The following is a 23172-nucleotide window of genomic DNA, read 5'->3' as shown; positions in this document are numbered from 1 at the left end:
TTCAGGGACGACGTAAAATTACAACGTCGCGCCCTCTCCACCGCCCTCCCCTTTTAAACAATAAGGCGTTACGTTTTGTTTTTGTTTTGTATCAATAAAACACTATGTGTCAGACTGAGAAACAAACAAACAATGTGCTGTCACTGACGATATATTGTTCACTCCCTCGTGCATACTATAGTATAAATGTGTGTACACTATCAAACTCACAAGTAAAACAATGGTTCTGTGGCGGACATTACAGTTCCATATACAGGACCTCTTACGTAAACATTATTTTTACGATATGTTTTTTTTTTTTTAAATAAACATTTTGAACGTTATGTTGTTGAATAAAGGAGACATTCGTCCTTAAACTAAAACCCATTTCAATATATTTGCCCAAGGTCCGATTTTGTGAATTTGAGTATTAGAAATAACCTCTTGAATTTGGTTAAATGGTTAAATAAAACGGTTTGATGTAAAACCAAAAGTTAGAACAAAATTCAGTTTGATTGTATAATACTAATATCTCATTTACTATTTTTTTTTAGTAATGACATGAGCCGTTTGCCCTTACTAAATATGGCGGCGCTAGCTTCAATGCACTCGTAGACTTCAGTTGTATTTTCCTTATGAAGGCGAAGCCGCCTCGCCAGCAGTATCTGTAACCTATGAACTCCCAAGTGTGCTCGACCAGTCCTCCGCCATATTGACTGTTGTCTTGACTGGAGGAGAGAGAGAACATTTTGTGGACCGAGAATAAACGAAAGTGTGCTCTTGGAATTACTGAAACTGGTGCAAACTTGGTCAAAGCGTTTTGCGAACCCCATCGCAATGGCAAGGAAGAAAAGCAAGCAGCAAGGCGTCGCTCAGAAGGAGCTCGTACCCGCGCAGCAGACCGTACCGAAGAATCCCGTCTCTCCCGGCGATGCAACTGGCGGCGGCGGAGGAGGTGCTGGAGTGGAGAGGCTGACCAGCACCAGCACCACCACTACCACCAAAGCGAACCAGGCAAGCTACTTACCCATTTCACAATGGGCTAATTCGACCACGTTTAACGCCTCCTCGCTCAGCCCACCATACTGTATGATTAATGAAAACAGTTCCTCCCGGATCGCCAAATTGACCATTACTGGGTTAAACGCTATTGCATAGATGAACACAATAATACTGGATGGAACGTTAGGGGTCCGACATTTCAAGTCGCTGCACTCCACTGCCTGGCTGCTTGGCATGGTGGCCGTGCAAAGCCCATCGCGTGTGCCAGACAGGTGACATTGTGCTTCAGACAGGTCGTCCCGTTTGCAAGATTTAGCACACAACAGCCCGACCGCCCCCTCTCATTTTAGCCATAAGGCTCGCCGTGCTATAGCAAACGTGCTTACCACCTTCACTTTGCGCACACAACAGGAAACGGCGGCTAATCATGCTACGAGCTAATCGGGCTAGCTGGCGCCGATGCATAACGGCTTTGTAACAATGTTGCAAACGCTCGACATTTTCGTCGAGTCCGGAGCACCCTCAACTCATGCTTTTAACCCTACCTCAGGCGCTGGAATGCATGGTGCCAAAATGTAATGCAAAGTTGATGGGAAACTAGTAACCCCATGATAGAAATTCATGATGGCATGCTTTAGGCGAGACATCTGTCAACCCACTCACCTTATCTGGGTCCTCTGAACTTGACTGCATGCTAGTAATGAGTAATTCCATTTAAAGCCACACATGGAAGCTGAAATAAGATTATACCCAGGTGCCACTAGAATAACCTTTTAACTATGTGCTACATGCGTATGCTATGTTCAGTGTTGAAGTGCAGTCCACGTTTTCATATTGTTCACAGAATTTGACAAGTCAAAGCGATAAAGCCGCATTTTAGTTTGACAGACAGGTAGACAGAGAGCACATATAAAAGACGCTAATAGGCTCAGAGTAAAGACTGCCACTCACAATGGCGCAGAAAAAAGGAAACCAATAAGTGCGACAAGATACAAGTCATCAAATAAAAAGAAACAAAGACGGTACTGTGTATCAAAAGAAAAATATATACACACTATGTAATAGAATACACACACTTTTTTTTACTGGATTAAAAAAATGACCACTTTGATTTCTACTTGTAGTTAAATGTGCAGTCTTACTGGTTTCTAACGTCAGGCAGCACACCCTGTTATTTTAAGTTGCGTCTTGCTAATCACTGAATAAACTGCGTTGCTGTCTAATTATGTGCTATTAATTCACTTTGGTATCCTTTTGCATCTGCAGCCAATGCATACCTGCTGCCTCCTGTGCCACCGTGAATTTAAGGACTGGGGGGCGAACTCTGTGAACGGGCTCCCAGGGGGACATGGCACCAAACTGGCCGACGCCGTGCCTGCACTCTCCCAAGCCTTATTGCGGGAGGCGCCGGGGCATAAACTGGCCGATTCGGTGCCCTCGCTGTCCCAGTCCCTGCTGGGAGAGGTGCCTCTGTGGATATGTCAGAGCTGCTGCAAGAGTGTGGAGGAGGAGGAGAGACGGAGCGCGCAGGAGCAGCCAACTGGGGTAAATAGAAGTGCAAGAAACTAGCTTGTATGTTTGGATCCTTTTTTTTTCTTACGTTTTAATAGAGTGATAATGTGTTTACCAAGATTATCTAGTCTCTATAGCTCTTATGTGTTTGTTACCCACTTTATTTAATAGATGTTATGCTGCTCATTCTGGTGTGTGTACTTGGCCACTTGGGGGTACTACGCATATCCCTGAGTGCAAATCTCACTTTTATTAAGCCCTATAAGATTTGCTAAAGTCATCATTGATGACTGTTCAACCCCCCCAAAAAAATGTTCAGTGGTTGAATTCCAAATGATACTAATTTTCAGGTTCTGCAGTGAATCTCGACTTGTCTGACTACTAAATTGTCTCGGTATACTGCAACTTTTGAACATTTTTGAAGCGTCTGAAGTTTTTTTTGGTCGCATTTCCTTGGCAGTTACAGCTGCTAAAAATAGTTGAATGGGATGACTGTTGCAGAGATCTCCTTTCATGATTCAGAAACATTATTGTTTGTGCGAATAATGACATGTTGAACTCGTATAGTTCCTTCCATATGCACTGATCGAGTTAATAACAATTTGATTTAGTTTCAACACCTACTTATGAAATACAAGGCCTGTGATTAAATCATTCTGTGTGTGTTTTCTTATTGCAGGTACCATTGTCACACTCTTCCTCATGTAATTTCCAGGGCTGCGGGAATGGTTACCCGGAGCAAAGTACTGTGGACTGTGACCCGAGTACCTACATGTCAGCCTACAAAATCTGGAGTCTGTGGAACTCAGTCGACCCCAACGAAGGGGAGCACTGCAGCCACAACGCTTCCTTACACCTACAACAAGGTCTGTCGTCCTCACGCTTTCATATCTCAGGCCTCAGGTCCGTTCTGTGAAGTTCATTCAGCGACTGCGTACAAACTCTCACTTGCGTACAAATTCTTACTTGCATAATCGTTTCAAGCTAGAAATATTCTGCCTCTGTTGTGGCTCTCTTGCTCTCTGTTAACTGCTCGATGACATATAGACAGCAATTATCTGTGCTAATTGGCCCTCTACGGAGCTAGTAACTGTCTCCAATCAATGTAGAGGTGAAAGCAAGGGGAACATCGGAAAAACTTGGAACGCTGCCATGGAAACAGAAGTTCAGAATATAAACAGAGTGATTCTCCCATCCAATTAACAAATAACATTTACAGTTTCAATTTAGTTTAGCACTTTAGCAGCTCAATGGCCTTGTGGTATGAGTGTCCGCCCTGAGACTGGGAAGTCGTGGCTTCGATCCCCGCCCGAGTCATACCGAAAGACTATAAAATGGAATCCCGATGCCTCCCTGCTTGACACTCAGCATTAAGGGTTGGATTGGGGATGCTGTGAGGAGGTGCGCCCCACAGTCATTATTATTGCGCAATGTATAGCTTCTACTATGGAGGCTCGTCTGAGGACGACCGAGAAAGAATTTTCATAAATACTCTCATCTTCACACGTGCCAACATTTGCAATTGTCATTGAGTGTTCCCTGAGAAAATAAAGCAAATGTCAATGTGCTGTCAAATCTTGTAATCATCATTAAAATGTAAAGAAAAGAAAGTCTTTCGCCACATGTACGATATACATCAGCCCACACGTGAAGTCAGGTTTCTTTTTTTTTTTTCCCCCGGGCAAAGTATCCTTAGCAGAGGGAAGACCATTAATATTATAGTTGCATATGACAAAAGAGCAGCGCTGTAATAATAAATATTTTAAAAAAGTACACTATCTCTTAAGTCCTCTCTGTTTATCCTTATTGTGAGTTTGCTATACTTTGTTTTGTCCTTCCAACATGCAGGTTTAACTATGGGATCGGCCTGTCATGAGAAACGAGGACTCCACAAAGCACCTGGGAAATCTGCTAAAACGTCGGTAGCCAAAGTGTGCCCCTACAGTCACCCGATGGCCCAGAATACCAGTGGTTCCACGCCCGGGACCCCCCTCGCTACCTCAACTGACCTTTGCAAGACCACCCCTAAGCATTTCAAGAACGTGTGCCGTCGACCAACACCACAAGGTGTGTGGAGTGCTTCTTATTGCACTTGGGAGTCGCTCTTCACTTAATTTTACTTAAGTCGAAAGGATGATCACAGAAGTCAAATTTGTTTCATGATTAGGTGGCTTTTTCATTCAAATCATTAAAACTATAGCGTCACAGTACACTTTCCAATCAAGATTAAGTGTACGTTTTGTTTACACTGGCTTTGTGTTTTTACATATCTGTGACAAGATTGTCACAGATGGGTATCATTACATGTTCATCATTTGTCATAAAAAAGTCTGATTTCTAGTGTTTGTGCTGTGATTGTGACATGATACCTGATTCTTCCAGGTGAAGCCTTCCCCACAAGCGATCATCCTCAACACACAGACTTGTCAGTCCCCCCCAATAGTCCCACGGGCCTGTCTTCCCAGCATTCCTCCCTCCTGCCCCCAAAGCCAAATTCGGGACAGCACAACCACGTAACGTCTTCATCTACGGCTGGTGTCGCAGGCCACACCCCTTTCTCCCCTTTGGTACCAAACCCCCATGGATCCACAACTAAAAAGGCTTCTCCCAGTCCAGAGAGCCCACCATTAGTTCACAAGCCCAGTCCGTGCAAAAACTCCCACATTCCTGCTGTGAACACACAACATAGCAAAACGGGCTCGTCAGCGGCAGGCTGTAACCACCCTTGCAACGGACACAGTACGGGAACACCCGCCTCTTCAAATGTGGGAACCTTGTCAACTGGGGCCTGCAGGTCAGTCCCTAACAAGTAACCATCAAAGTTGATTAACGTGATTGATTGATGACTGAGTTTGTTGTCTTTCTTTTTTTTCCCTTCAGGGACCAGGGATGTAAGGGCCACAAAATGACTAATGGGACTATGTGTGAGCCGTCGCTAGAGTTAGAGGAAGTGGAGGATGAAGACAGCAGCTCTGAGAGGAGTTCCTGTGCCTCCTCTTCCACTAACCAGAAGGACGGAAAGTACTGTGACTGCTGTTACTGCGAGTTCTTTGGACACAATGCGGTACAATTCATTCTTTTCCACCCTCTGTTTAGTAGGGCCAAGATGATTAAATCAGCCAAATTACCTATTTTAAAATAAGCAAGAATCAAATGTGATGCCAATTCTTTTTAACACACTAACATATTACAACATAGGACAAAGATTATATTAACCCCCCTCCCCAAATTGGCCGATTTCATCAACTTTTTCTCTCTGTTGTTCAACAAATCCCAAAGGGAAAAACTATTGAGAAACAGTCAAATGTCATTTTAGTATTTGGCTTAATATTTTATTTATTCGTATATTCTAGATAAATTCGGTGATTAAAAAGCGCCATCCGCATTCATTAGTCAAACAATCCATGTCATCCGCTCCCTATTGTTTTGCGCAGGGGTTTTAGATTCTTTGTTTAAATTCTCACAAAGAGTGAAAAGCACATTATGGAATCTCCCTTTGGTCACAGCCTCCAGCCGCTCCAACCAGTCGAAACTACGCCGAGATCCGAGAGAAGCTCCGGTCGCGACTCACTCGACGCAAGGAGGAGCTGCCTCAGCGCCAGGACTCAGAACTGGCAATGTCTGGTGCCATCGACAACAGGGATGTGGATGAATTGCTGGACTTCATCAACAGCTCTGAGCCCAAACCTGTAAACAGTGCCAAAGCAGCCAAAAGAGCTCGGCACAAACAAAAAAAGAAGGTATGCCGGCCATCAAACTTATTTTTAGTTGCTTTCCTGATACTGAATGGAATGTATTCATCGAAATTTAGTCAGGTTCACAATCATTCACAAAAGGTAAAAAAACAACAACAACAACAACCTCAAACGCTCAGTGTTGTGTTTTCATTTCAGTAAAAATGCTTCATTGGTTTGCAGGCTTCTTTGGTCATTTACTCGTCAATTATTTGCCACAATGCTTTTGGTGACTTGGAATATACATCAGCATCAGCTAGTTAGTTTTTTTAATTTATGAGGCATAGATTTTTTTTTAGTAAATTTTGGTCTTATTCCAAATTACACCCTTTTGGCGGAGTCATTTTATTTGTATTTAACGGTTTTACAAACAAAGGCCGATGCACCAAATGCTAGACGTCATTTAAAACGCGTGTCGATAAGAATCTGACTTATTTTCAATTGGACCCAAAAGAAAATACTTTCAGGACTTGATCTTGAGGATTATAGATGATTTACCATCACGCCATGTGCGTTTCAGGAGAAAGCTCTGCAGGGCAACGCGGGTGCTGCAGGCAGCGAACCCGCTTCCAATCCATCCGAGTGCATGGACGAGCCCCTGCCCGACACCGCCGAGACGTCACGCTTATTGGATTGGCCCCAGCTGGAACTCGAGCGGGTCAACAGTTTTCTCACCAGTCGGCTGGAAGAGATCAAAAACACCATCAAAGACTCGATTCGAGCCTCGTTTAGCATGTACGACCTCAATCTGGATGTCAACGACTTCCCGAAAAAGGCGGCCACGCTGGAGAGCAACCATTTACTGTCCCATCTGAACGGCTCCTCTGACATGCAGCAGATAGAAATCGACCTGGTCCCTCTTTCCCTGGGAAACTATAAGAACCCTCTGGAGCTGGTGAATGGTTGGGAGGACATAAACACGGCGCCAAATACGACCTCCGCACCCACCGCAGCCACAGGGACCACGAGCGGGTCCAAGGATATCCAGGGCTCGAACACTGCACCCGATCTCTCCAAGCTCATCCGAGTCAACTCCCCTGGAAAAATGCTCTTCCTCCAGGTCTTGCCAGAGGAACCGACTCAAGTGACACCGAAATCGAAGGAGGACAGCTCAGATCCTAAGAACAGCACAGCTGGGAATGGCGGTACAAAGTCAAAGAAGAGTAAAAAACAGCAGCAACAGCAAAAACAGGAGCCAACGTTTTCAGAGCACAATTCCAAGGTCACAGAGTCAAGGGTGGCGGAAATCATTTGTAATGGCTCAAAAGCCGCTCTCAAACAGCTTCAGCAAGCAGCCGACAGCCAGCGAAACGGCCTGAAGAAAGCCGAGGAGAGCAGGTCATCCAGAAACGCAGCAGCCAATGGAGCGAACGCACACAAGGTTAAAGGTGACAGCGATGTGCGAGCGGGCCGATGTGAGCAGGATACCGAACGCAAGGCTCATCCCGGCATTCCGGCAAACGGGCATCATCAGACGCAATCCAAGGGGAAGAATAAGAAGAACAAGAGCAAGGGTGAAAAATCCGCTAGTGCTATTGGTGCGGGCGAATCTTGATATTTATGTCGATGTCAAATTATGTATTTGTGCATGCCTTCAAGCCATAAAATCTAATTCTCTTTATTTAATCTTTAGATGACGTCTTTCTTCCGAAAGATGTGGATCCTACGTCAATGGATGAAATTGATCGGGAAGTAGAATACTTTAAGAGGTAAATAGAGCACATCAGCAAACACCAATACATCCGAACCTACAAAGCCGACTGAAAATCAACCGGTGCTTGACTTCATCCCTTTCCATCAATTGCAAATTGATCAAGTAATATTTTAAATGGATGGCATAAGGACCCTACGAAGCAAAATGACTAGTGCGTAAACCTTAGCATTCACACAGTCATCCACAAGTTAAACAAGAGTGTGGCCAGACACCGTAGTAGAATGAATGGATGCTTTATTCTTATCCATCCAATTTGCATTGCATCAAAATGACTTACCCAAGCCACCTAAATATCGTCATCTGCGTATCGCTTCTTTTTTAATCAAATGTCAACAGACTTTGATGTGTGTGGAGCAAACGAACCCCTTCAGCTGTCCAACAATATGCCTGACCTAAATTAATGTAACAAAGGACCCCTTCAGCTGTCTAAAAACACTCCTTTCTAAAAAACAAAAAAAAACAAAAAAAACACTTTCTATACAACACGCTTTCAGGGTTGGCACGATTCCCTAATTCTGGACTCCAATGTCACCGTGAAATCGAGATTTAGGGGTAATCTATTCCAGGGTCTTACTCCTACGAGTATCCTACAGTACTTGTGCCAACTACATCCAAAAAGATTTGCAATTTGTCACTCACACACTACATAAAGATAATCTTTTCAGGATATGAGAGGATTGGCCCAAGGCTGAGTTTGATGGGAAGGGGGTTGCCCAAATTTTGTTTATTTGTGTGTACCGTGTTTAAACAGAAGTCTCATAAGATTTGATCACGTCAAAGGCATGCCATGCATGCTGATGATGATGTTGGTTCCACATTTAAGTTTTTCTAGAAATGTTGGCTGAACTCCAGATTGCACAATTTAGGAAGCATTCAATTTGGGAGGTTTCCCTGGATTAAGAGTTATTTAAAAATGTCTATTTTGTTTCCCTTTGCCATTCTCCCCATATCTAAATGCCTGTCGTCTTTCTAGGTTCTGTCTTGATTCGGCAAAACAAACGCGCCGGAAGGTAGCGGTGAACTGGTCCAACTTCAGCCTCAAAAAAGTTCCCTCCAATGCAGCTCAATAACTGACGAGAGCCGGAAGCTAAAATGCCACCCCACAAACTCTTTCAATAGAGCTGTGTTTGGCCCCATTATCTTCTTGTTGACTAGAGGGACCTTATTCACAACTCATTCAAAACACTGACGTTCAACCTGTGGCTCGTCAGCCAGGGATCAATACAAGGCCAGCTCTACCCTTTTTTGCTGTCATGGCAAACTTCACAAAGTGACAGGTGCAACATGGAAATATGAGTGTGTATGTATGTCCACTGCATTCATGTGCAGACGTATGTAGTATGTTAACATTTACCGTACAGGAAATAAATGTTTTTTTTAATCAGAATCCCGACATTTTAACTGTGTTAAACTTCTGAGCTTTAATTCTGGTGCTCCCCCCTGATGTTGTCACATTCAGCACGTTTGACAAATTTCTTCAATGTTTACTTACAAGCAAAACGCATCGAAAAGGTTGCACCTTGTGTAACCTATACTGTTATGCGAGTATGAATTGAGGGTAAGCAAAATGCACTTTTAGTTAACTTTTGTCTCACAAAGTCCATCCCAACACGAGGGCGACCAATGATGCATGACGTGTTTGAGGAAATGCGGTCGCTCACTCAAAAAGTATTGCCTCAACGTCACTCCTTCCTTGGTGTTCACTCTTGTTTATAGTATTAGCCGGTATAGTTCTTGAAGCCCAACGACCAGCATTCATTCCAGAATGAATGTTCAGTTTAAGGCAGTGGTCCTTAACCTTTTTCCTTGTTCGCACCCCATTCAATTCACCAACCAGTTCTCGCACCCCTAACCCGAAAAAATTATTATAATAATAATTGGTTTACTTTACAGCTATAAGGCTTAATTAGCATTATCCCTAATGCCAATTAACACAATGATTTCTTGATTTCCAGAATTTTTCACTTTTTTTGGTTACCCGACCATTATTCCTCGAAAAGTTGTAAATTTCCCCCAGGGTATCCTCGCCTAACCCTAACCCCTAGGAAGCATTCTCGCACCCCTAGGGGCTTAACAAAAATAATTTTCACACCTCTTGAACAGCAGCATTAATAACCAAGTTTTAGCTGATGGTTATCATTGTGATAGATAAAGTTTGTCTTTATTCTGTCACACAATACAGAGATATCCGATGCTTTCGGTTTTATTCAATTAGAGAAATGAGGATCTTAATGTGTTGAATGTAGATTTATACTATACCAATGATAGCCAAGTGTATGTTGGCTGGTTTCGTTTGTTTGAAAAAGAAACTCACTTTTGATACTGTGAACAATCTTTCGTTCCGGAAGATTAAATTGATGCAGTTTTGACAAAAATAAACTAAGTGTGGCGTTTGTTTTTCTATGGCTTCATGCAGTCATCAGTAAGTATCAGTGACGTCACTGAGACGAAACAGGTTTTGAGCCTTTTGGCTTTCCGTACTGCGATTTGGCTGAAAGCAATTGTTTGATTCATACAAATTTATTCTCATTATCTGAACAAAGTGTGCTGTCATAGTCACATCTGCCGACGCAGCGCACCGTTTTGAACAAGATGGAGGACGATAATCGACTTAAAAAGGTGCGTGTCAAACGAAGATAGTTGTTACAGCGGGAAACAGACAACATTAGCATTAGCGGAGAGCTAACTCGCTAGCTACTATCGCTGCTTTAGCGATGAAGTCTATATTACACGTATTTCACGTAAATTGGGTTTTTCCAAATTAATCATTTGCCGTGTATTTGAAGTTAACAAATTTCAAGGTAACATTGGCCGTGTCTGCGGCAACGCGTAAGACGTAACCTCGACGTTGCAATATGAAGTACGTGGTCATTTGCACGAACTAAACACTTCTACTGTCAAATTTCTATGTCATTTATCATCTTGGTAGAGGTCTCATGGAGAAGATCAAGGCTCTGGGGCTGAGGAGTCAGAGGATGAAGATTATGTTCCTTACGTTCCTGTCAAAATCCGAAAGCAACAGATGGTATGTTATCTCATTCAGTGGGAGCTAAATTCATTCCACGCTTGTCATAGCAGAGGAAATGAAGTTATCCTGTAAATCACACGTTTGTACTCAACTCACAGGTTCAGAAGATGCTGCGATTGCGTGGTAAAGCAGTGGATGAAGAGCATCGAGACAGTGGGGAGGAACAGAGGGATGAAGACGAAGGGCTCGGCCCACGTTCCAACGTCAGTCTCCTTGACCAGCACCAACATCTCAAGGAAAAAGCAGAAGGTTTCCTTTTCAGCAGATTTAGTAATTTCATGTTTCACCGTTTTATTTTCTACTCATTAACTCAGTTTTGTTTTGACAAAAACAGCACGCAAAGAGTCAGCCAAGGAGAAGCAACTGAAAGAGGAAGAGAAGATTTTAGAAAGTGTTGCAGAAGGCAGAGGTAAGAAAAAAAAGAAGATAATTTTGTACCCTAGTGTGGTAAAGTCAAACCCTTCACAAGGTTGACAACTGTCCCATTGTTTGACAGCACTGATGTCCGTGAAGGAAATGGCCAAGGGTATCATTTATGATGATCCAATCAAAACAAGGTGCAGTCAATTTACTTTACTATTAGTAAACATTTCTGGCCCCCATGAGCTGACCTAGTAGTTCTTTGTAGCTGGAAGGCTCCACGGTATGTCCTCCATATGCCGGAGACCAGAAATGAACGTGTGAGGAAGAAGTTTCACATCCTGGTTGATGGAGACGGCATCCCTCCCCCAATCAAAAGCTTCAGGGAGATGAAGCTTCCGTCAGGTTTGGGCTATATGTTTAACCTTCACACACACATTCATACTGTAAATGTCATACCTTTTTTTTCTAACAATCATGTCGTGTTTCCAGCAATTCTAAAAGGTTTGAAGAAGAAAGGAATTGTACATCCAACGCCAATTCAAATTCAAGGAATCCCAACAGTGTAAGTGAGCTATGCACAGTTGCACACACATACGATGTTGGGTAAGCAGATGTTTTATTTTATCGAAAATTAGACTGCTCAGCTTTAAATATAAGATTGCCGTACAGGTGTAGCTAATGTGGGTTCATACATATTTGTAAGCTATGATATTGCTTATTTACTAGTGAAAAAAATGTAAAAGTGTGAATGATTTAATATTTTAAGATCGTAATTCCGATAATTGTATTCCTTCTATACATGAGCGATAAAATGTTCACACAATTTAACCTCTACTTGTAGTCTATCAGGTCGCGATATGATCGGCATCGCCTTTACTGGATCGGGAAAAACCTTGGTCTTCACTTTGCCCATCATCATGTTCGCCCTGGAGCAGGAGAAGCGTCTGCCCTTTTTTAAAAGAGAGGGACCATATGGACTCATTATCTGTCCTTCAGTAAGTCATGATGTATTTTTGCCAGGCATTTTTTTTATAACATTATGTGCAAGGCCCTGACTACGCACATGATACGCGAGGCTTGAATCAGCATGTTGTTCTTCAACAATCTGTGATTTGACTTGGCGACAGAGAGAGCTGGCCCGACAGACACACGGCATCATTGAATATTACAGCAAATTGCTGGAGGAGGAGGGAGCCCCTCAGATGCGGACAGCCCTCTGCATTGGAGGGATGTCCGTCAAGGAGCAAATGGAAGTTGTGAAACAGTAAGTTAAGATCAAAGTTAGAATACAGAGGCAGCTAATTCTGACTTTGGATGTTTTATTATGCAATATTTGTAATGCAATTTGTCTTTTTTTCCCCCCATCATATGAAATTATCCGTTTAAAGTGGATGAATGCACGGATGTGTTGAGTTTTGTGAAATGTCTTTTTCGTGTACCACTAGAGGGAGCGCGCGTACCACACTTACAGGATCACTGTTCCAATGTATTGAGATGCACATCAATTGAGTGACTTCCTGTCTATCGAGTGTGACATTACAAAACCAAGTAAAGATAAAGATGAAATGTTTTGCGCTTGCAGTGGTGTGCACATGATGGTCGCCACTCCCGGGCGTCTCATGGACTTGTTACAGAAGAAGATGGTGAGTCTGGACATATGTCGCTACCTGGCCTTGGATGAGGCAGATAGGATGATTGACATGGGCTTTGAGGAGGACATCAGGACTATTTTTTCTTATTTTAAGGTAAAGATTAGGGCTTAATCATTTTTAAATATGATGTAACTGATTTTTTTTTGTCTATGGCAATCTAATGGTGGCAGCATTGTTATTTATTCCAACTTAACCGTGCTGGAAAGGGTTTACAAGTTTGAACTCCAGCTTGTGGAAGAGCAGCAGCATTGTAATAAAGCTATTTTTTTCTGTAGGGACAAAGGCAAACCCTGCTTTTCAGCGCCACCATGCCCAAGAAAATCCAGAATTTTGCCAAAAGCGCCTTGGTCAAACCCATCACAATTAACGTAGGCAGAGCGGGTGCTGCCAGCTTGGATGTCATCCAGGTACTTTCAACAGCTCTCTTTCAATCGCCACAGACTTTCTGATGTGGGTGACTGACTGTTTTGTATGCGTATGAACAGGAAGTGGAATACGTAAAAGAGGAGGCTAAGACGGTGTATCTGCTCGAGTGTCTCCAGAAAACAACACCTCCCGTCAGTTCACATTTCTTCATCAGAATCTGACACGCATGCACAAAATGCATATGCTGATTTTTTGTTTTTTTAATTCCCCAAAGGTGTTGATATTTGCTGAGAAAAAGGCTGACGTTGATGCCATCCATGAGTATTTGCTGCTGAAAGGTGTGGAAGCTGTGGCCATTCATGGAGGAAAAGGTATATCAATCCACTTTCTATGGCGCATGTCCTCATTAGTGTCACACGACCAGCCAGTCGCAAATTGCATGCACACACATATACACGCAGACATTTACACTTGAAAATTATAGACACAGTTAGCTTCGTTTGGTCCTTATACTTGATCGTGAATTTATGACCAAAAAAAAAAAAGGGTCCATGACCAGACCACGTTAGACAAAAAAATCGCGTAGGATCCAAGCGAGTAAAATCGAGATTTAGGTGTATTTCCAGAAATAGCCAGAGTGCAAATAGTTGCTGTTGTTTTAATTTGCACTTGATGGTGGGGAAGCTTTATTCATCTTTTAAAAAGTAAACTTTCCACATAATAATAACCTGTCATCTCTTTCCAGATCAGGAGGAAAGAACAAAAGCCATAGAAGCATTTAAGGAAGGAAAGAAGGATGTCCTCGTCGCCACAGATGTGGCCTCCAAGGGTCTCGATTTCCCGGCGATCCAGCACGTTGTCAACTACGACATGCCCGAGGAGATTGAAAACTATGGTGAGACAATACTGGGTGTCATGAGTCTCTTGTCTAGCTTTTGCTGTCCTGACCTTTGACTGTAAGAGTTTGGACTGTAAGAGTTGAAGCTCTTTGTCTGCAAAAGATAGATTGACACAGCATCCATTTTCCACTTTACTCTAGGCTGTAAATACAATCAAATAAAAATTAATGGACCTGAGGACTGGTGTTTGGTAAGTTTTGGCATTGTATGAGAACAAACGGTGACTAATGGACTAAATATAGACATTTCATAAATTAACCTACTGGAGAAATCACAGAACCAAGAAGCATTAAAATATTCAGTCAACATGAAAAATGTATAAAAAGTCCCTCATTATCCATTATAGCAGAGCCATTCTGACTCCTGCACATGTCAGCAATGTATCAGCTGCTGCCTAGCTTATACATAACATGAAAGGACTCCAAAATGGCCATTTCAAAATTGCTTGAATCTATATCTATATGTATATCTCTATATTATTATACTATATTTCACTCATTGCTCCCCCCCCCACCCCCATTTCTGTTTGGAGTTTATCTGTGTTCATAAAAAAATGTTGCATTGATTGCGAATGTGTCCTCAATGTGTAATTTTTTTTCTTTATTTCAGTCCATAGAATTGGAAGAACAGGGCGATCTGGTCAGACTGGTATTGCCACAACATTCATCAATAAAGGCTGTGGTAAGGAATGGAGGAAAAAAACAGCACACATTTCAAGTACTCTATCATTTACATGCCCAGCTCTCAGTTGGTCACACCCTTGTCAAATTGTTGTTTGTTAAATGAGTTTTGTTTGGCTGAAAATGAGACATAATTATCGAAACACTGACTGTTTTGCACATTCTGACAGAGTTTCACGTTCAAAATGATTTGTAATTTTTCTTAATGGAGGCCTTTGTGTGTATTGATCTAAATTAGTTAGTAAATTATAATATGCTAGAAGTTAGCATCAATATTTCCTTATCAAAGTCAGGAATATGGATACATTTTAAAATGTACAAAAGCAAACATATGTCATTAATGTCTTTAACACAACTTCTTACATTCCACTTAATTCAGATGAGTCTGTGTTGATGGATCTGAAGGCCCTGCTCATTGAAGCCAAGCAAAAAGTTCCACCGGTTCTCCAGGTGCTCCAGTCAGGAGACGAAACCATGCTCGATATCGGAGGTGGGTCATTCACCGAATATCCAGTGAGAATCTTTTTTGTCTTTGACTTTGTTTGTCCTAACAATTATTTGTTGTGGTCTTTCATAGGGGAGAGGGGCTGTACATTTTGTGGTGGTCTTGGTCATCGTATTACAGACTGTCCCAAGTTGGAGGCAATGCAGACCAAGCAGGTTACCAACATCGGGAGGAAGGACTATCTGGCGCACAGCTCAATGGACTTCTAAGTGTCTTTGGAAATCGGAACATGCTCCGTTGCTTGCTGAGGAACGATTACCCCTTCACTCATTCAAACCAGGAGGTTGAGCTGTGTAGACCAATTATGAACCTCACCAGAACACTGATGAGGTTTGTATTGTAATATCTTGATACAAATTGTAAATAAATGTCACTGTTTTTGAGAAAAGAATGGCATTCTACTATTGTATAAGTCTCTTCTAGAACTGTTGGCTTACTGATCAACCAAGAACGTTTGCATATGACAATCGCGTCTAAATCTCATTTTAACTCTTTGGCTGTCATTGAGCAGTGAAGTCAAAGATGACAAGCACTGACCTAATCTGCAAGGAAGGAATGATGTCACTTTAAGGAGTTACAATTACACGATGTGTAGTGAAAATTTACATTTCAAATCCAGGGATGCTTGTTTAAATTGCATGTGTCCTTAGTTTTAAATAGAATAAAAGAAGGGTGTTTACCCTTAAAATATATAGGTATTTTAAATTCTTCATTATAGTTCTCCTGTTTTATGTTTAATCAAAATAAATCAACCAATCGTTTAATAAAACAACAATACAAAAAATGTTAAATGGATGTGTATTTTTGTGACTTTGCAATGATCAACGTTTAACGTGCCGAATAAAATAATATATAATCAAATAACCTATTTGAGAAAAAACTGTCTAAAATGATAAAATTGTTTATTTAAAAACCATGCATGTTAAACTTGTTTTATAAGTAACTTCATTGACGACTTTAAAATGTACTAATTTCTATTTAAAATCTGTTAGTTATACAAATGTATTTCATGAGAAAGGAATACAAAATGATTAATGCATTTTAATAAACCAATCTGAAATTTATTCAACTAGTATTATGTGACTTATTTCTTAGACCATATTTAATGACGGGCCTTTTAAAATTTGTTAAACGGGCAATTTTTTAGTCAGTGGAAGTGAATTGTGCAAAATGGTGATTGATATACAAACTGAAATAAGTGACTCTATTAGTTCTAAATTTCAATTTCATTGCCTCAAAGTTGACTGTTGCAGCATGATTTACCTCAAGATATACTAAAGATTTATATTGTAATTTCTGCATTATATTACGTACCCGGATACAAGGTGCACCAGCTAAAATTCATGAAAACTCCTATTTTGTTCATTCACAAGATGCACAGGACTACAAGCCACAGGTATTTTAAGGTTTCATTTCCATACATAAGAGAATATGCACAAATCATACAAAATCATGAAAAAATCATAGATAAACCGCACTATAAACCGCAGGGTTCAAAGCTTGTGCAAAAAGTAGTGGCTTAATGAAATGAAAGGTTTCAAAACCTTATGAAAATGCCAGCCAGTAAGGTAAGCAACATTTGGAATGAGGTATTTGGACTTTATTACAATATTCCTCTCTTGTGGATTACAGTACAAGGAACTCATTTTAGAACACACATATTGTGTTTGTAGTTAATATAGATAAGAGCAAAACCAGTACAAGCATCCCTCGGTATGGTGGGGACGATAGAGCAGATAGCGCATTGCGGAAGTTCTAACCCCCGATATGTAACTTCTCCAATTCTTCTGCTTGCACAAGCACTACACTTTCTTGCATCTTACTTCTTTCAAAGCCATAAAGCGGTGATAAGAAGGTGGAGTGCCCATAGTTATATTTACCATTCCACCATGTTTGCAGAAAGGATCCTGGTGAATCACACGAAGGGGGTTTCGAGGGAGGAAACGGATTGGAAAACCGGTAAGAGCTCATCAGTATAAACATCATGAGTGATATTGTGGCTATCAACTCAACGATGATCAAATATTTAGTTGAGGATAAAATTCCAAATCCTTACTGTATGTGTCATCATAACAGTGTTCCATCGGGAGTGTCAAACCTAAATTCCCCTCCACTTTATTAAATCATGCCACAATCTTCCCACACAGAATAAGTGTATTACTTGACGCCATGGGTGTAGACACATTTTCAAAGAAATTATGTCATTTAAAAAGCTGCATACCTACATACATTACGTATGGGATGCCAATTACTTCTCCAGAACTCGGTTTTGGGCCAGATGAAAGCCCTTTAATGGCTTGTGACATCACATATTATACTTGAAAGAGAGTCAGTAACTGCAGTATTAGTTTATCACAGGGGATAAATAATCTATGCCGTTGAGTATTGTTTATGGACAGTTGACACTATTTATGATCAAATATCTGTTGCGTAACACTGGATCAAATTGCACCTGTTTACAACTGCGTGCTGTGACTGGAGGATGAATAGCTTCTGAAAGCAACATCCATAAGCAAAACTTTTTGCTTTCAGTGCATTATAAATTCGTGCAATCAGCAGAAACAAAATTCCAGTAGCAGCTACATCCAGTAATTTATTCTGATCTGGTTGGGACACATCTATTTCTTTTCTTTCCTAATGGATTACACGTCAGCTAGAAAATACCGACACATGAGGTAATTTGTAGAAAGCAAGCAACTTTCACTGGTCCTTGCCTCAAAATGTGTTTACTCCATTTTGCTGATGTGTTTGTCCTTTGACCTCAGAGAATGTCCCACTTAGTAGAAATCACTGGAGAATTAGACTAAAAACTGAAACATGCTGTACACAAATATTCCAGAGACATTACCTATCAGTATACAGTAGAACCTGTAACTCGACGACCTCGCTACGCTACATATTCTGAGTTTGACGTAAAATGTCGGGAAATCTTTGCTTCTGAACTCAAACCTTCGGAATCCGACCCGACTCACGCGACTCTTGTAAACAAAATATATGTACTGTACAGTTTGTGCTTTGGTCACATGTCGCTTGTTGGCCTTGTTGTTTAGCGGGTTTTGAACCATTGTGATACCTGACTGCGGTCATCTGGAGTGCACGTCCGGAAAGCTCCACAAGATCACAGGGGTTCACCCTGGAGAGTTGAGTTCACAACTGCATCGCTTTGCGACGCTCCTTCTGGGACTTCTTGGTCATGTAATAACCATCATGTGGATTGAAGCAAGCCACCGCTGTTATCCAAGGGTTCATCTTCCTAGCTCGGGATATATTCCGCCAGGCTTATGTGGAAAACAATCCCCATATCCTGCAGCCAGCTCCCACAGAAGGTCATTACCTGAACATATTCCATTTCTTCCACTGATCACACCCAGCCAACCTGTTGATAATGCACACTTAGGCTCCGGCAGGTCCGATTTAATAACAACTCTGTAGTATTTTTCAAAGTGGCTTTCTCTTGCTAAGACAAACAGCTCTGGAGGTGAGGATTAGATGACACATTCCTCAGAAGCCGTAGAATGTCACGGATGACAAGCTTTATTACGACCATCTAAAAAAAAAAAATGTCAGCAGCCGGAAATAGAAGAGAACCTGTGGGCGTCGTTGAGTCCCCCTTGGATCTTGGCATGTCAGCACGTTTGCTGCCGTACAGAACGACATCCAGACTGACATCAAGGAGATGGAGCGGGAAGACGAGGAGGTCAACAGCTCCTCCGCTAATTTCCCCCCCCCCCCCCCCTCCCTGCAGAGGTCTCGGCCAATTTGACACACAGGCTGGCAGAAAGCACTTCTAAGGGACTGGAAAAGTTCCAAGTACCTCTCTCCTTCAGAGAAGCCCTTTCCATTTGTTCTCCCGATAGGCTATTAGTGGAGTAGGAAGAGCCACTTTAACTGTGACAGATAACCAGGCAGCATCATTAGCTTTATTAGAGTGTCACTCTTTATTTGCTTTCTTTTACTTGGAGAGTGAGCTTCTTCAGGCTTGTGTGCGTGCGTGTGTGTGTGAGCGTTTGTGTGTGAGTGTGTGTGTGCGTGTGTGTGCGTGTGTGCGTGTGTGTGTAAGTGATGTAAAAAAAAAAAGTTATCTAGGTACTCGAACTGTATTAATATAGCCCCCTCCAAAAGTATTGGGACGTTATGTTGTGTACTGGAAGACAGAAAAAAATAGGAATATTAGACAAAAGTTCAGAGTTCCAGCTTTTATTTCATGGTATTTACATCTAGATGTGTTCAAAAACTCAAGACAGTGAAGACACCCACTGTTCAAGCGAGCGGATTGGAACGGACATTATTAAAGTGAAAAACATATATTATTTTGAGGCATAACGTTAATTGTAATGACTGCATCAAGTCCAAGGCCCACGGACTTTACCAGATTGTTTTATTCTTCATTTTAAATGATTTTCCAAGCCTTTTTGTGGAGTTCTTGTTTATTTCTGGGGGTTTCTCCCTTCAGTCTCCTCTTCAAGTTATAAAATGCATGCTCTATTGCAGGGGTGGGCAAACTTTTTGACTCGCGGGCCGAACTAGGTTCTAAATTTGGACCGGAGGGCCGGACAAGGAGCAGATGGACGTAGGCGTTGTGTGACGTCATATAAGCGACCTGTAAAGGTCATTGCATAAAAGATCTTGGCCTTTAGTAGGTAGTAAAGCATGGATATTCCAAACAATTTTTTTGAAAACAAATGCATTTATTAACAGCATTAAAAAAATAATAATTCACTAAAAAACTGCTATCAGTGATTCTCATAAAATACGACACTGTTATTATGAATAACAATCTCCATCACTTCAGTGCCTGCAGGTCAGATTAATGAAAGATGTTTATCTTATTAGATCACATCAAACGGCAAACATTCTGACCAAATATATCATCTTGAAGAATCGGTGAAAGCATACATCCAAATAAAGTAATCAAAACAGCAACACGGTGAGGGGTATCTGAAAATCAGAGCAGAGTTTTAACTCGCAAACACCTGGTAACAGAGGTGAGGAAACGGGAAACACCTCCTTAAAGTAAGCCTTAAGAACTTTACAGGTTAAGATTAGTCGCAAATAGGTGGTGCATCAATGTCCTTGAGCATCCTGCATTGTTTGAAAATGAGAATGGTCGCTAGTTTCAATCCCTGCTATGTGTACAAATCATATTCAAAATGCATTTTTTTACAATAAACTTGAGAGCCTCCCGTTCATTTTCAGTGGGAACAGTGTTGTTGGTCTCCCTTTTTTGCTAGTGCGTCATAGTCTGGAGTAAAATTTGTTGTGGCAATTCTTAGGCGAGATCCGAGGTGTTGGTCCGTTTACCTTGATCTGTGACGGGTAGATGTTGACGTTCATGTGGCTGAACGTCACGTCGCGTACGTCGAGCCATATTGTCCACTCTTTTTTAACATTCGGCACTCCTTTTTTTCGGGCCACTCATTTTAATGGAAGGATTCCAGGGGAAGGTTTGTGGGTGGCTTTAGCGCAAAACTGCATCTGAAAGCTCAGCGCGCGAATTATAAGAATGCTGTCGTCAAAGCCCACGCTCTAAATTCGGGACTGATACGAATAGAGCGAGAGTGCGCCAAGTCCGTACTACTGAGTACGTACACGCACTTGTGAGTGTGCACCGAGCTTTCTGACACGGCTTCCGGTAGTAAATGCGCAGGCGAGCGCTTCGCCATCTACTGGAAAAACGCAGTCATTGCAGGCAAAATGGCCAAAAAAAAAAGGTTTAATAATACAATTTGTTCAGGGTTGGCGGGCCGGATTAAACGGTCCCGTGGGCCGGATGTGGCCCGCGGGCCGTAGTTTGCCCACCCCTGCTCTATTGGGTTAAAGTCCAGTGAAGACCTTCCACATTTGCCTCCTATAGAAGTCTTTTAACCTCTACCAAAGTGAAGGAAAGACATTTTTATGTGTAAATCAAAAATGATTATTATGAATTTTATAGGGAGGAAAGGCCATTGTATACGTATGTCTAAATCTAAATGATTGTTATGAATTTTATAATTTTTATATGAATATATATGAATATTACTTTTCTGAAGCAATGCAAAACAGTTCCTTATACCTACAAACTCTAAGTTGGGTGATTTACACAAAATCTGTGCAACTCCCCTCAATCCACTTTTATGACCTAAATACAATTTGTGACCAGTAAATCAACACAATAGGACATTTTTATTCCGGACTTAAAGGTGCGTGCACATTATCGTATTATCGTTATTGTAGCAAAAAACGTTATAAATCTTGTAGATACATAAATACCAAAAGCAACGCTTTACCAAAATGTTGGGGAGGAAAAAAAAAATCACATTATTGATGGTTAAGCTCATGTAAAGTGCAAAAAATAACCTCTGAGAGTTCATTGTGACCATAAGATTTTCTAAACATTCCAGGACATTCTATTAATTTCTAATTCTTCTATCAAGCTCTCACTTAAGCCTTTCACCTTTCACTACCCGCTAGACCAAAAGCAGCTGAACATTGGATAGATGGCATGATTTTAAAGGAATGATTTAACATTTACAATACACTTTGTTATTGTAGACCTCAAATATGGGTATCCTGACGCACCCTAGATGAGAGGAAAATATAAGTAGTCTCTATGAAAATGATAATCTTTTCAGCAAAAGTTGTATGTATCCAAAATAATGGCAGTTAAATATAATACAAAAATCTGTGAATGCACTGTCCCAAACAAACAGCGCTTCTTTTTTTTTGTTTTGTTTTAAAGGGAGGTAGGGGGTAACTTTTCTTCCTGTATTACACAAAAATGTCATTTTACCAAGACACTTCAACCTTCCAGGGTGCCAATTTAATGTCCCCCACTTTGACTCTCCTCTACGTCACTGAGATGAGAAGATTCTCCATCACTGCAGTGGCAAGAGGTGCTTTTAGTGAGCTCACTTTTAGGTCCGAGTATGATGAGGTGTGAAGAGGAAGAGCCCCTCCGCTCTCCCCGCGGGCTTTGCTCTGGCATGTGAGTGTGGCTCATGTTCCTCCTGCAGGAGGCTTTTTCCGCGGAGCCCGGATGATGCTGGACCACCCCGGCCAGGAGCTCCGACAGCTCAGTGATGTAAATCTGCGCCATTTGAAGGGTGTCGTATTTGGACAGCTTCTTCTCGTTTTCCAGCGAGGGAATGACGCTCCTCAACTCGTCGAAGGCTTTGTTAAGGCCGTGCATCCTCCTCCTCTCCCGGGCGTTGGCCGCCACCCGCCGGTGTCTGTGCGGGCCGCAATGTGGTGGTGTGTCACCCAACTCCACGCGGCCGGACTCGGGAATCCCCACGGTGGAGACGAGGCTCAGCATCTCCGGCGCAAGGTGCTCCGGCACATCTGTCCTCGTGGAAAAGACGCGCAGGGAGTTGGGACAAATCCAGTTTTTGTGCTCCTCCGCTTGCTGAGTCCAGATTGGAAGCTCTGCTTTAGTACTCATGGTGAAATACTCACAAGTTGTCTGCGCTGCAACATGCATGCAACAATTTATACAACTGTCCCCCTCCCAAGTTGCCCCCACCCCCACCCTACCAGTGTCACTGACTCTTGACAGGTCAGCAGTAGCCAACCCCCTCTGAGCCTGTCAAGCAATTAAACAAAGCGTTGCCTTTTGGGGGCCTATTGTGCATTGTAACTCAATCACTACCTTATTATTAAATACATGCAGAAGGTAAGCTAGTGTAGAAATAATTTAAAAGAGAAAAACTCCCAAGTGCAATTGTCAATAAACTGCCAGGCTTTAAATCAGTCGGCAAAT

The 23172-nt window shown here is 41.9% G+C and overlaps 3 protein-coding genes across 5 annotated transcripts; 2 read left to right on the top strand and 1 right to left on the bottom strand.

Annotated features, from left to right (window-relative positions):
• Positions 1-661: 661 nt before the first annotated feature.
• fam193b (family with sequence similarity 193 member B) lies at positions 662-9328 on the top strand. 3 transcript variants are annotated; one of them, XM_061273903.1, is made up of 10 exons: positions 662-993; positions 2248-2526; positions 3209-3359; positions 4342-4560; positions 4876-5287; positions 5374-5557; positions 6000-6233; positions 6748-7765; positions 7861-7936; positions 8915-9328. In XM_061273903.1, the coding sequence occupies exons 1-10, from the start codon at positions 817-819 to the stop codon at positions 9009-9011; spliced, it is 2847 nt and encodes a 948-aa protein (XP_061129887.1). In that variant the 5' UTR covers positions 662-816; the 3' UTR covers positions 9012-9328. The 3 variants fall into 3 exon arrangements, with proteins under 3 accessions (XP_061129887.1, XP_061129879.1, XP_061129875.1); XM_061273895.1 differs by having other exon boundaries at positions 3173-3359; positions 6748-7741; XM_061273891.1 differs by having other exon boundaries at positions 3173-3359.
• Positions 9329-10387: 1059 nt separating this feature from the next.
• On the top strand, positions 10388-15825 carry LOC133151139 (probable ATP-dependent RNA helicase DDX41). Its single transcript, XM_061273913.1, has 17 exons — positions 10388-10560; positions 10871-10966; positions 11068-11218; positions 11304-11378; positions 11466-11526; positions 11598-11734; positions 11822-11894; positions 12174-12327; positions 12460-12596; positions 12915-13077; positions 13260-13391; positions 13470-13541; positions 13625-13721; positions 14096-14245; positions 14859-14930; positions 15309-15419; positions 15507-15825. Exons 1-17 carry the CDS (start codon positions 10534-10536, stop codon positions 15641-15643), a joined length of 1845 nt encoding a protein of 614 aa, XP_061129897.1. The 5' UTR covers positions 10388-10533; the 3' UTR covers positions 15644-15825.
• Positions 15826-22110: 6285 nt separating this feature from the next.
• atoh1b (atonal bHLH transcription factor 1b) lies at positions 22111-22854 on the bottom strand. Its single transcript, XM_061273237.1, has one exon. The coding sequence runs from the start codon at positions 22852-22854 to the stop codon at positions 22234-22236; it is 621 nt and encodes a 206-aa protein (XP_061129221.1). The 3' UTR covers positions 22111-22233.
• Between the last annotated feature and the right edge of the window lie 318 nt (positions 22855-23172).

The sequence above is a fragment of the Syngnathus typhle genome, linkage group LG1 (assembly GCF_033458585.1).
Source record: "Syngnathus typhle isolate RoL2023-S1 ecotype Sweden linkage group LG1, RoL_Styp_1.0, whole genome shotgun sequence".
Taxonomy (NCBI): domain Eukaryota; kingdom Metazoa; phylum Chordata; class Actinopteri; order Syngnathiformes; family Syngnathidae; genus Syngnathus; species Syngnathus typhle.
This window is presented reverse-complemented; position numbering and strand designations above follow the sequence as displayed.